The sequence below is a fragment of the Mus caroli genome, chromosome 12, assembly GCF_900094665.2.
Source record: "Mus caroli chromosome 12, CAROLI_EIJ_v1.1, whole genome shotgun sequence".
NCBI lineage: Eukaryota > Metazoa > Chordata > Mammalia > Rodentia > Muridae > Mus > Mus caroli.
This window is the reverse complement of record NC_034581.1, coordinates 114,226,114-114,239,002: the sequence shown is the minus strand read 5'-3', so window position 1 is coordinate 114,239,002 and position 12,889 is coordinate 114,226,114. Positions and strand designations below refer to the sequence as shown.

General features: G+C 36.1%; 2 protein-coding genes across 2 annotated transcripts in view; one reads left to right on the top strand and one right to left on the bottom strand.

Annotated features, from left to right (window-relative positions):
* Macc1 (MET transcriptional regulator MACC1) overlaps positions 1-11,199 on the bottom strand; it is a 72,258-nt gene extending 61,059 nt beyond the window's left edge. The window contains exon 1 of the mRNA XM_021178531.2: positions 11,122-11,199. The gene's annotated coding sequence lies outside the window, so the exon portion shown is untranslated. The remainder of the gene's footprint in view (positions 1-11,121) is intronic.
* The window catches only part of LOC110306650 (cytochrome P450 2J6-like), a 99,633-nt gene continuing 97,875 nt past the window's right edge, over positions 11,132-12,889 (top strand). The window contains exon 1 of the mRNA XM_021178666.1: positions 11,132-11,270. Within this exon, the coding sequence (XP_021034325.1) occupies positions 11,132-11,270 (139 nt within the window). The remainder of the gene's footprint in view (positions 11,271-12,889) is intronic.

Sequence of the window (12,889 nt, the reverse complement as noted above, 5' to 3'; positions counted from 1 at the left end):
CAAAGCCAATCAAGTTGACAAAGAAGATAACCATGCCTACCCGCTAAGACATTGAGCTAATAGCATGTTTCTGAAGACACAATTATTGGATAGTAGACAGGATGAGGTTCTATCTGATTAATATTTACCTTCTGATGAATATAAACAAGTTAGGAACTACTAGATAAAAATGTTTTCCTTTCCAATTTGCAAGGAGACTAATGTGGATTTTTTTCACCTTTATCTGCCTGCCTTTAATGAAAGTTTCCATCAGTATATAAGCTCCTGGTATAGATCAGCCTCATCATTATATGGGTCTATAGCCTTTGGGGAATTGGGAAGAGGGTACATTCTGCTTCTTCTCTTGCCTACCACTCCTCTACTATCACCCAGCCTCGAGTTGCTGGAATAATGGTGGCTCCATTTCGAGAATAAGGAAGGTGGCGAAGAACCATAGCAAAACATTTGTATTCTACTAGAATAATTTTGAGCTGTCTTTGAGACCAGACATAGTGGTGAATTCCATCACAAGGCAGAGGCAGGTGTACTCTATAAGTTCAAGGCCAGCCTGGTCTTCATAGTGATCTCTAGGACAGCTAGAGAGACCGTGTCTCTAACAAAAAACAAATTTGCCTTTGGTTCTCTATTATGGACCTGGCTGATGTTTATCACTGTCAATGCCACTGTTAATGTGTAGTGGTGGTGTGTGTGTCCTATATGTCCCCATACCCACATTTCAGGAGATCCACAGAAACTTTTCAGCCATGTTTGTGAAGTAGCTGAGGCATTCAGTTCTTAAGCCTCCTAGAGCTCTGATTGCTAGCAAAGAAACACAGGAAGCCCCATCCTCTAGGTTGACATGAGAGAACAGATTACTTTATCTCTATCAGGACTGAAATAACTTTCTAAATCACTCTCACAAATTCCTAATGTCTGTTCACACTTTTGGTTTAGTTGCAGGTAGAATTCAGTTTAAATGCTATGAAAATGTTCCCCGCTGGGATTTTTTGCCAGATTTCTTTAAGGTATCTGAAATCAATTGTCTTTGACTCTTAGATAATCCTCACCCCATTTACATTGTGTTTCTGTGCAAAACTAATCAATACAGATCAAAATTGGCTCTCTGATAATTATCATCAGATACTGGAACATGCATGATCAGCATGGTTTAGGAAAGGTATGCCTCATAAGCAAGAGGATTCTATCAGAAAATATCATGAGTAAACTATTGGAAGCTAGAAATGCTGCATTTGTATATTAAGACATAAAATATGAGCATGTATATACTTCTATACTCTGTGGAATTGCTTTGTTTGTAAGAATTACTTTATATTCAGGGATGAATGGTAGAGTTCCTGCCAGGTATGTGCAGGGGCTTGGGTTTCACACCTAAGAGTACAAAACAACATTGAATTTTTTTCACATTTTATTTATTGATTTTGTGTCTATGTGTTTATGTGATATGTATACATACAAGTGAATGTACACATGCCACTGCCCACATTCAGAAGACAAGTTACTGGAACTGGTTCTGTTTTTCTACCATGTAGGTCTTGACACTTGAATTCAGATTGTAAGGCTTGACAACAACAAGCATCCTTACTTACCTCCTGAACCATCTCACTGGCCCAACAACATACTTTTATTATCCTTACATGGATATTGGGAAATATATTGAAGCCTATATTTGCCTGCTGTGTTTTAGTTTGATTTATTAAAAGTCTTTATCTTTGCACAATATTCCCAGCATTTGTTTTTCAGTTCTGGCAGCCTAAGACATTGGAGCTTCAACCCAAGTCAAAGTAAAAAGCACGTAATCAGCCAATTAGTTAATTAAACCAACCTCTAAAACTCTGAGTGAACAAGGGGCTTGGTGTTTTCCAGTAAACAGATGATCTACAACTCTTTCTTTATACACGAATTAAAGAAAATAGGTTGAAACATGAGCAGTATTCTAACACAAACTGTGCATCATATAACTTCATAAGTAACATGACAGTAAGAAAGTTTAACCATTGTACTTAAAAACTAGATTGAATTATTTATATTAACAGCAAATAATAGCTGCTACTTTTTTCTGCTTATTGAAATTATCCAAAAAGAGAATGACCAACTTAGTAAGATGCAAGCACTAATGAAAGCTCCCTATTCTAGTCATAGAAGAGTTAAGAGGTTCTCCCCATCATTCTAATGTGTAGATCCTAGAATTCAATTTATGCTAGGCTTATTAAGGAGCAATTTTCAACAGATGCATTTTAATATATGCATCAATACTACTTCTGACATCAATAAAGTTTATTTTCTTGAAAATTGCAAGAGATATATGAATTTTCATAGTGTCCAAGCAGGTCATTTTTAGGCAATGTTGCCAATTCATAAAATGTTTCCTATGGATTCATTTAAGTACATTTTACAAAATCTACAGTAAATATTTAATAGCATGTACAAAAACAGAGAAATTGAAAAAAATTTACTTGGAGAAGATATAAATCACAGTATCACATAGCTTTCCCAATAAGAGAGAACTGGAAGAAGCCCAGATTATCTGCTTGGTTCTCTTCCTGCTTCTCTGTGATTGTTGTCTGATTTGGCCTTAACCTTGGATGTCTAATGTTCTCTCATCTTCTGATTTCTTGAGCTAAGGTTTCCATGATTTTACTGCTGTTACTTGATCATTCCTTCTCTGTTCATTCCAGTAGGTTCTTCTCTATTACATATTTATTTAGCTATTTCTAAAGGTTGTCTTATTTCTTCTCTTCTCATGTTCATCAATATCCTTGAAGTATTCCAGCCTTTTTCCTCCTTCCAAATCTCAGCTTTTACAGGAGAAGTTTATTAATATTTCACCTAAATACCTTCCCTGAGCTGCGGAACCTTGACATTCACCTGCAAGGTATCTCTCTGAGATTGGTGCTCACACCTCCAAATTGGTGTTCACCTCCAAATAAACTTCAAACAACAGCTCTCCTTTTCAAATTTCCACCATCACACTGCTTTTGTTCACTATTTTACAATCTTCACATTTATTCCCAACTAAAATCTTGTGCTCCCTTAACTTCAGCCGTCTTCTTCATATATCAAAGACATCAAGTCAACATATCCAACTGCCTTAGTCTCTTTCTGTTAATGCCTTAATCTCTGCTCTGGGTTAGTCTTTATTGTCACCTTCTATAACCCTCTTCATTAAATTAGTTTGTCACTTAATTTTTTTCTTTTGCAAGGCATTCTACATATTGCCCAAATGTAATTTTCCTGAAACACAAGTCCTATGTCATCTGATGCCTGTCCCTGAAACACTGGAGAAATGGCTCTGGATAAAACTAACAATGACACTTAATAGGGCATCATTCATTCTTCATTGACCTCTCTGTGACACACACTTCCAACTTCTCCATTCTTTAAAAGTTCCCCTGTTTTGTTCACTGACTCTCTTCTAAGTGGGATTTCCCCCTACTTCTTTGGCCTTTCTTATTCATTCTTAACTTTCTTTGGCTGTTGCTTTGTCACAGGCACCAACTGGAAAAGACAATTATAACAATGATGGCAGCTATACCTAAGGTCTGCTGATTCTATATCCAGGTATAACCCATTTACACTGCTGACTCATATATCTGCCCAGTTACTTCCTTGTGTGAAAAACCACAGAATGTCAAAGTCTACCAGCCTGGACTCAAATCACTTATAGTCCTTCTCCAAAAACCTGTTGCTCCTGTCTTCCTATCTAAAGAAACAAACACACTATTACCCACCCAATAAGATACCCATATGAGAAAGAATGAGGTCATCCAGAATCAATTTGACCCCTCCCTGCCCTTCAGGCATTGTTCTCAATCTACTAATTTCTAAGTAGTTGGTATCACTCCCATCATACTCCATCACTAATGTCACATCTTTTGGAAAGGGTCTACATTGTTCTTAAGAAATAGTTGCAATATATCCTCAACTGCCCTTAATCTGAATTTTGTTGTAGAATAACATGTAACAGTGATATAACAATTAGTAATGTATAATAAGTGAGACATAAAGGCCACACAACCTTTTTGTGAATTGCCATTCTGAATATCTACTTTAGGTACAACCAGACTAATACACAGACACACAAACTTAAAAGTAATATGAATATGATCCTTAAATTTATTACAGTAAGCAGAAAAGACCTTTAAATCAGAAAGAAAAAAAACTATATATTTTTATAAAATGCTAAATCTATCTTCTTTAAGAATATCCAATATCCTGGTCAGTGGAGTTTATCAGACTTCTAAAACAATATGGGCAATTACTGTTGCCTTTGGTTGCCTCCCAGATGGTGAAGATAAGTCCCTATTGATAAAGATACTATGTCCTTTGGACACAGGACTTGGAGAATGTGAAACAGATCTGAACTGAAAAACTCTCTGAGGACTAGCTTTCATAGTAACTGAAGTGCTTTCGAGGAAGGAAAACAACCAGGCATGATACCTGTGAACCACAACAAAGACCTCTCATAGTGGTGCTCTTAACTTGATAGTAACCAACAGCTCTCTAATTGGATTCCAGACTCTCTTACCAGGAGGGAAATCATACCTGATCCTCTAGCCTACTACCTAGGGATACTGAAACCATTGGTCTTAAAGGAGAACCACTTTACTAAACCAGTATAATTCCTAATTGCATTCTAAATATTTATCCATATATCCACTAATAAATGTACCTCTCATCACTCATCAAAGAAACTTCTTTTTGCTATAAATAGAGACCATTACAAAAAACATTCCTGTCCAAAAATGCAGAACACAGTTGACCAAGGAGTTCCTTATCCATTTGGTATGTCTACAACGAAACTCTTGTAAGGTCCAGAGAACATCTCAGATGAAGAAGCAAAAAAGATTATAAAAGTCAAGGGCCAGGAAATCTGCTGTGAAATTGAGGCTTTTAAAAATGGTGGGGAAGCTTCATCCACAATACCTCAAAAAAAAAAAAAAAAAAAAATAAGGAAAAAAACCACAAAAAAAAAAAAAAAAAAAAAGACTGCCTAAACTGTCCTGAACAAGTAAAATACCTATTAACATAGAAGCATAGGCCCCACCCACAAACTAAGACCTACAGACAACTAAGGAATGCCGAGCACTAAAGAAAGTTTTCCCTAGGGATGAATGACCTAATTTGTTATCCAATACCAAGTGGTCAGCCTAAAATCATACATATGCAAGAAACCAAATGGACCAACAGGGTGCACTTATATATTAAAATTTAAAAATATTAAAAAGATATCCAACCACCTCAAAACACTGTGGCATATCTCCTACATGCTCTTCCCTCCACTGGCCTCTGATGTAAACCCATGACTTCATTTTCATATTTCATTATACATTTTATACTTTCTTTGTCGCTTCTATTTCATGATAAGTGCCTTACTTCCTCCATCCTCAGTACTAAGCAAGCTACAGGTACAATAAATATTGAATGAATAAATAATGGTTGCTGCCATATAACTTACATATATTCTTTCAGACCTCAGTGAAAGGTGTACATTATGACCTGAAAAGCCTTCACATTATGGCCACCCACCTTTTCCATCATTTTCCTTTGTTCTTTTGGGTTTTTTTCTTCCTGAATACTCCATCCCAAGCTTTTTTATCAGTAAGGAGAGGTGCCATATTTCTTAATAACTGCTATATTTCAAAATAGCTCAGCTCTTATATAGTATATGTTCAAAATTATTTGTTGAATTAATGTTTGAATAAATTACTTAACTTTTCCAGCTAGAGATTTGCTGTCCACATTGTCTAAAAGCTATCCCCTCCAAGTTTTTTACCCCTTTAATTTCCTCTCTCAAGTATACAAAGTTTTGTAAAGTTTGGTCAAATTGTAAACATAAGATCTGGTATTTACTAGACAAACTTTTTTTAATTAATGAATTTATTTATTCACTTTACATTCTGATTGCTCCCCTCATTCCAGGCCCCCACACACAGTTCCTTCCACTCCTCTCAAAGAGTGAAGGCCCCTGTGGGTATCTCCACATGCTGGCACATCAAGTCTCTACATAGTTAGATCTCACTGAGACCTGACAAGGCAGCCCAGTTAGGCTCCAGACAGACAGGAACTTTAGGGATAACCCCTGTTCTAGTTAGGGGATCCACATGAAGGTAAACTTAAACTCTACTCAGTTTAGTAAAAAAACATGAGCTTATTTGAATCCTTCAAGGATGCCTTTTTGATTTATCTAAAAAATAAACTATCATCTGATCCTCAAAATTTAATGTAAGCGAAATAAAGCATTTAATACATTATTTGGCCTGTGAAAATATTCTAATACTCTTAGGCCTTATTATCAATATCACAATTTCTATTAATTGAATTATAACAAAACTAATGTCATTTAAAAGAAAAGTCAGACAATGTCTTGCACCATCAGCTAATAATATAGATAATTTAAAATGAAATTGTTCACCATATTTTAGAGATTGGAATGTTCCAAAATTGTCAGAATCTCCAAGATGACAGGAGTGCTTCACTTTTCTTATATCCAGGAAGATTATTTGTTCCAATTTTATCAACAAACTTCTCCATAATGGGAAAAAAAACAGGAAGTCTGATTTTGGCTGGGGAAAGAGTATAAACATGGTATAAACATGTTGGAACAGTTTTCAGTATCTCATAAAAGAGACAAATATACCTCTGGTGCAACAAATCCATTCCTAGAAACTATCTAGTCTAATTCTGAAGTTTGTAAGAAAATGTGGTAGAGTATCTTACAGTTTTATGCATTATAACAAAATGAAGCTGTGGGAATTAATAGGTCATTCTGTATGGATCAACCCAATTGATCTCAAAATGTATGTTGAGAGCAAAGAGGGAGTTATATATGAATTATATATACTTTAATGTCTGTGCACAATGCCCAAGTATCCAAGGCAATCTATATATCACCTATAGATATGCCCATATGGCAGTGGAAAGAATAAAACTTTTTAAAAATATAAGGTAAAAATATACTTTACTCATATGTAACAGATATGTAGCTTGGTCTTCATGTGGGACCCCTAACACCAGGAACATGGACAGTCTTTAACTCTGTTTTCTACCTTTGGATCCCTTTCCCCTAACTGGGCTGCCTTGTCTAGTCTCAATAAAAGAAGATGAAACTTGGTATACCAAGGTGAGCTGATATCCTTTCCTTCTATAAAGAAAAGGGAGAGAGGGAGATGGGAGAAGAGGGAAGGACTGCTTGGGAAGGAGAGAGGGGAAGTTGCAATCCGGATGCAAAGTAAATAAATACATTAACTAATGAAATATTCATATACATATACACTCTGCAGGGTCTACACACAGTATAGTATGATCCTTGAGTTTGGGGAGGATCAAGATTAAGAAATATTGTTTTTAAATTTTTAATGTTATTCTTTTCTGAATCTGGTACTTAAATATACAAGTCTTTGTGATGGCTATCTTCAAATAGCTTATGATTTAAAGAAACATTTGAATTAATTTCTTTCTCTATTTGAAAAAGGAAATATACAAAATTCCTCTATTGTTCCTATAAAAACCAAAACCAAACCAAAGCAAAACAAAACAAAAAAATCTACCACCACCAATAGCAACAACAAAACCCACCCCATCTCTTGGCTAGAGATGAAAACATTCCTATGTGTTCTGAGAAATAAATCTTTATTTATCCTGGATATTGAAGCATCAAATACCTCTGAGCAAGGTAGTCAAAGTAATCAAGAGAGAACCCCAGGAGAAAGTCAGTCATTAGATAAAGTTGTGTCTTTTCACCAGCTTCCAATATCTCTATACACCTGGAGGATTTTTTTTTCAGTTTTCTTCCCCAAAAGCCTCAGTGGGATGGGGTGAAGAATAGGCTAGGTCTTGTTCTTATGGGTGGCATTCACTGTTCCTGCCATGCTCTGACTGCACTGTAACTACCCTTTTCTCTTGATGAACACTGTAGTTTCCCTTTCAGCTTACAGATTTATTTTTCTCAATTTCCAATGGCCTACAGTGTTAGTCATTCTCTTTTAAGCTTTCAAGATTGATTCAAGCTTTGTCATTATTGTTCAACATTCTTATGGATTGATTATACCCTCATTTCTCTATGAGTGTGTGTTGCGGGGAGGTAGTGTGCACAGGTACATGTGTATACTGATTTAGCTAGACCGTTTGCCAATAAGCTCTGGGGATCTGCATGTCTCTGCATCCCAAACAGGTCTTTACTGTGAAACAAGTTTTTGTGCTTGTACATTAAGGACTTTACCTATTAGATCCAAATCAGTGAACACCAGGTTCAATAAGAAACTTAGTGTCAAAAAATAAGGAAGAAAGTGTGATAAAGGCAGAAAACTGCCACCAATGCCTAACCTTCACATGTATGTACATCTCAGTGTACATGTATATATACACACCTGTGCCGCTCTCCTTATCTGTTGGACTCCTTTTTATCCATGCTTAAATTGCCAGTCTGTTTTCATGAGTTCCATTATATCTCTGCCATCTATTCCCCAGCTCACCTGCATGCTATCTCCTGGATGCATCTGCTGAGGAATGCAAGGCTCCTAAGATACTTCTAAGACAATGTTCCTAAGTCACTGAGTCAGGACAATTTTGAATACTCTGTTATCTAGAAGTCCACATCTCTTTAAAGTTTCCATAGTCAATCCGATTTCAGAGCTATTGTCCCAAATCTCCCACTGGCCTCTCCATAGAATACTCAACATTCCTTCTTTCCCAAAACACATAGAAAATGCCAGATTTTTATGTTTAAGTTTTTTCCTATTTCAGAATTCAACTAACTTTAGTATTCATTTCTCAGACTTGTTGCCAATTACCATACAAGCAATATTCTCATTTAATATGCCTGTAAATCCACTATTATTTTAAATTCAGATAAATGTTTTAAAGGTTAACTTATAACATTAAAATGTTATGTTTTTAATATATGTGCAATAAATAATCAATACCTATAAATGAATGTTATTTTAAAAGAGTAATTGAATTACTTTTCACCTGATAAAATCTATTGCGTATTCTGGTGGTGTTATGAATAAAGATAAAACAAGTATTAGAAGAATTTTCAAATAAAAAAATTTATCCTGAGATAGTGTGATATGTTAGAAAATAGCAGCTTTCTAAGTCTGATATTTCAATGGTGATGATTCTCTAGCCTATATGTTGCCTAAAATAATTTCATGTATACAGTCTTGAAACTGCTACTGTGCATGCAATAATCTCACCATCTTTCTCTGGAGAGATCATCGTTGTCCATTCTTCTAGACCAGTTAAAGGTCCACCACTTTCCTCAGTGCCCTCTGAAAGTGTATTACACTGTTACTGTTACTTCCAATGGCATCCACTTTTGAATGACACCTACACACATTCACTTTTCTAGCCTCCATTGCCTTCAATTCAAAATAAAGACTTATAGAGGCTGCTTTGTAATCCTATGATTCTCACCATCACACTTTCTATGGGGAGGGATCAGCAGTAGTGACTCCCTGAGTATCCCAGGTAACTAATAGGTGAGCCCCTTCTCCTGCTAATTATTTTGAGTAGAGTCTTGTGGAATAGATAAGGCTTACCTAAGACATTCTTGTGGTCTCCAGGCCTAACCCTGGTGGAACTCACGGAAGCAGTTCTAGATATATTTATTAAACAAATAGATGAGACTTTTTCCAGAAACCAAATCATAGGTCACTTCTATTAGTAACATATAGGAGACCATACCAGGGTCTTTTGAGAAAAGACTTACTAAAAATTAAATAACCATATATTCAATTTCAATATAATTTCAAACTATGTTATCCTTCAAACTAGCTAGTACATGTAACACAAGATGACTTTTGCAAGCTTTGGTTTAATATTCTTAATTATTTCTAAGACACAGGCAGGTAAAAATATTCTGCTTAAAAATTAGCTACAGGGAAGGTGAGAAACAGAAATAAACAATGCATTTGATGTAAGTGTTATAAATGAATTGTTTAACTACAGCTTCCATGTCCATTGTATTAATTAACAGAACTTCATAATTGGTACATTCTATACTCTACCTAGGAAATTCTGAAAAATTCATCATTATGAATTAAAGCAAATAATGTAGTTATGTAAAGGAGGGCATAAAATGATAACCACTAAGATCCAGATACCTTTAAAAACGTGGCTAAAGTACATCACCATCAGTTCTTAGCTATTCTGATGGAGACACAATACCCTAGCCTCATCAACTCAATAGTTACCTGAAATTGGGCACAATGAATACAGGTTCAGATGCGCTTTAAGGAATCAAAGAACCTTAATAAGCAGATAGCATTGTGAGTTTTACTGCATTCCTTTTGGTCATTTCATTGTGGGAAACCATAATGTAACAACACCACCCTAACTATTTATAAAGTACAGTATCATCAAGCAAATGCCACAGTTATGGAAACCATCTCCAGAATGGTTCCATTGCGCAAAACTTATACTCTACACCCATAAAAAATAATGCCTGCTTCCTCTCTTTCCCAGACCCTGGCAACCACCATTCTATTTTCTATGTTTCTGAAACTGACTGATCTAGCTATCTTATGTGAGTAAATATATATATTTATTTGTCTCTTTGATCAGTTTCTAAAGCTTAATTAACGCTTAAGTTTGATGAGGTTAAATCACCTCTATCAGGTACTGCCTAGCATGTGTTAAGAATAATGTGATGATATGTGATAGACTATGTGCACTTTACAGATAAGGAAACTGAGGCTTCATAGCATGAAACACCCCGTTACTTTGGGTCAAACCATCTCCACCTAATTCCAAAGCTCAATCTTTTCAACACATCAAAATCAGATGCTCTTTGAAAGAGTATTTTCAGAGGCTTTTAAGCAAATGTTAATCCAGGTTAAAGTTAGGTATTGTTGTTTGTTTGTTTTTGTTCTACAACTTGCTTTTCATGTTACTCCTGTTCCTTCTCTTAAAAACAAGCTATTTTAAACCATACCTCAAAGTGTTGTCCTAACTCTGTCCCACAAGTATTTTGAATAAGTTACCTCCCAGTTTTTTTTTTCAAGCAGTGCTTATAAAAGAAGAACCAGTCCATTAGTTAATGGTTCTGAAAATCATGAACTTCCCGGTGTGTAGCACACATCAACAATGCAAGGAATATTATGTTTTAAAAGTAACACTTACATCTGTGGATATGAGTCCAGGTTTCTTCAGCTTAGGCACATGCCTGTCTCCGCGATCCAAGAGCACCAGCACTCTTCCTGACAGAGCAACCTGGGATTCAAATACCTACCAACGTGACACAGATGCTGCCCAACCAGAAACGCTGGAAGGCAAGAGAACTACAATACCCACAATTCAGGCTCCATACCTGAAACTATCAAATCAGGGAGATGGCTACCATTTCACTCTAAGAAAATTGAAGCTGTTTAAAATGTCATGTGGGGTTGGATGAGGATGAAGCTTGGGGTTGGGAAGGAGAAGGTACATCTAAGATCAGACTAGACTTAAGGCTCTTTTTCCATAAAAGGAAATTAAAGTGGTGTGATGTTTGCCAAAAACCTCAAGAACTCCTTTGGCAGGAAATGAAAATTCTTTGTGCAAACAAATGTTCTTACAGCTGTGGAACCTGCCTGGCCAGATTCTCTTTCGGTGATTCAGGGTGTGGGCACCTCTGTGCCTGGGGAGGCAGGTGGATTGAAAAGCAGAGGTAAGGTGAGACAGCTTCAGTTCCTCCTACATCAGCGCTTTCCTTATCACTTGGAGATGCTGCAGACATGTAGGGCTGTTTTCTTCCTTTATTTTCCAAAACTTTCTTACTTTAAAAACAAAACAAAACAAAACAAAAACACTAGACTTATAATAGGCTTTAAAAACTATGAGCAAATGAACCCCCCTTTCCTTTCTGGCTCTATTTTTTTCCTTTTGTAAATTCCAGCATTATTCCCAGTTGTTTAGAATTAAGGAGGAATAAAATGAACAGGAAATGCATAAGTTAATAAAACAGTATATTATGCAGTATTAGTAACAGGACAGTTTTTAAGAATATAAAACTAAGAAATGTGTTTTACCCATTTTTTTTCATACAGCCTCTCTATCTAAATCTCATATTTCCTGTGAGAAACAACCCAGAAAGGAGTGAGCCTTGGCTTGGTCTGGATTTAAAAGCATAATATGAGGAGTCATCAAACCAAGAAGACAGCAGAGAGATGACCAAGAAGAGAATCTCCCATTTCCTGCTCTCCTCTCTCTGTCCCAGAATTCTTCAGTTCTCTGTTTCTGTAACTGTACTGTTAAAGTAACCCAGTCCAGCCAGAGTCCTGCTGAAGCTCCTTCTTGAGTCGTTTCATAACAGTCCAACCATCCCTGACCTCTTGACTACAACCTAACTTCCTTATGTTTCGTTTATATTGCTTCCCTAAATAATGGTTCTCTATTTCCCTATCCCTATCCATTTTGTTCTACAAGCTGTTTCTCTATATCAAATAGGTAAGAGTCTCCCTTTCACTGAATAAGAAAAATGCTTTCTTGCTTCATCTGGCTTCATCAGAGTTAGTCACTTCCACTTAATAAAATTTCTGATATACTCTTATTCCATGTGTTCTTATTTTATATGGGCTTGTGTATATAAAGTACTGTTATCGTTATTTGAAGGCAGAATTTTATTTTATCCCCACCTCATTGACTCAGTAATATACCCATAGATATTTCTGATAAGCAAATACTCAATGCAGGAAATAATATCAATATGAACCTAAGTTGGATTTCAGTGTTTTCTGTCATCTCTCTCCCACCCAGTAGATTTCTGCAGGAAATGCTGCTGGAACAACTGTCTGCTGGCCAATATGTACTGAGGCTCCCACACCGTTTACTTATATTTCTTTCTTTCTCATAATGCTGGAGATCAAACTCAGAGACTTTCATATAGGAGGCAAGAAAATCTACCATTGAG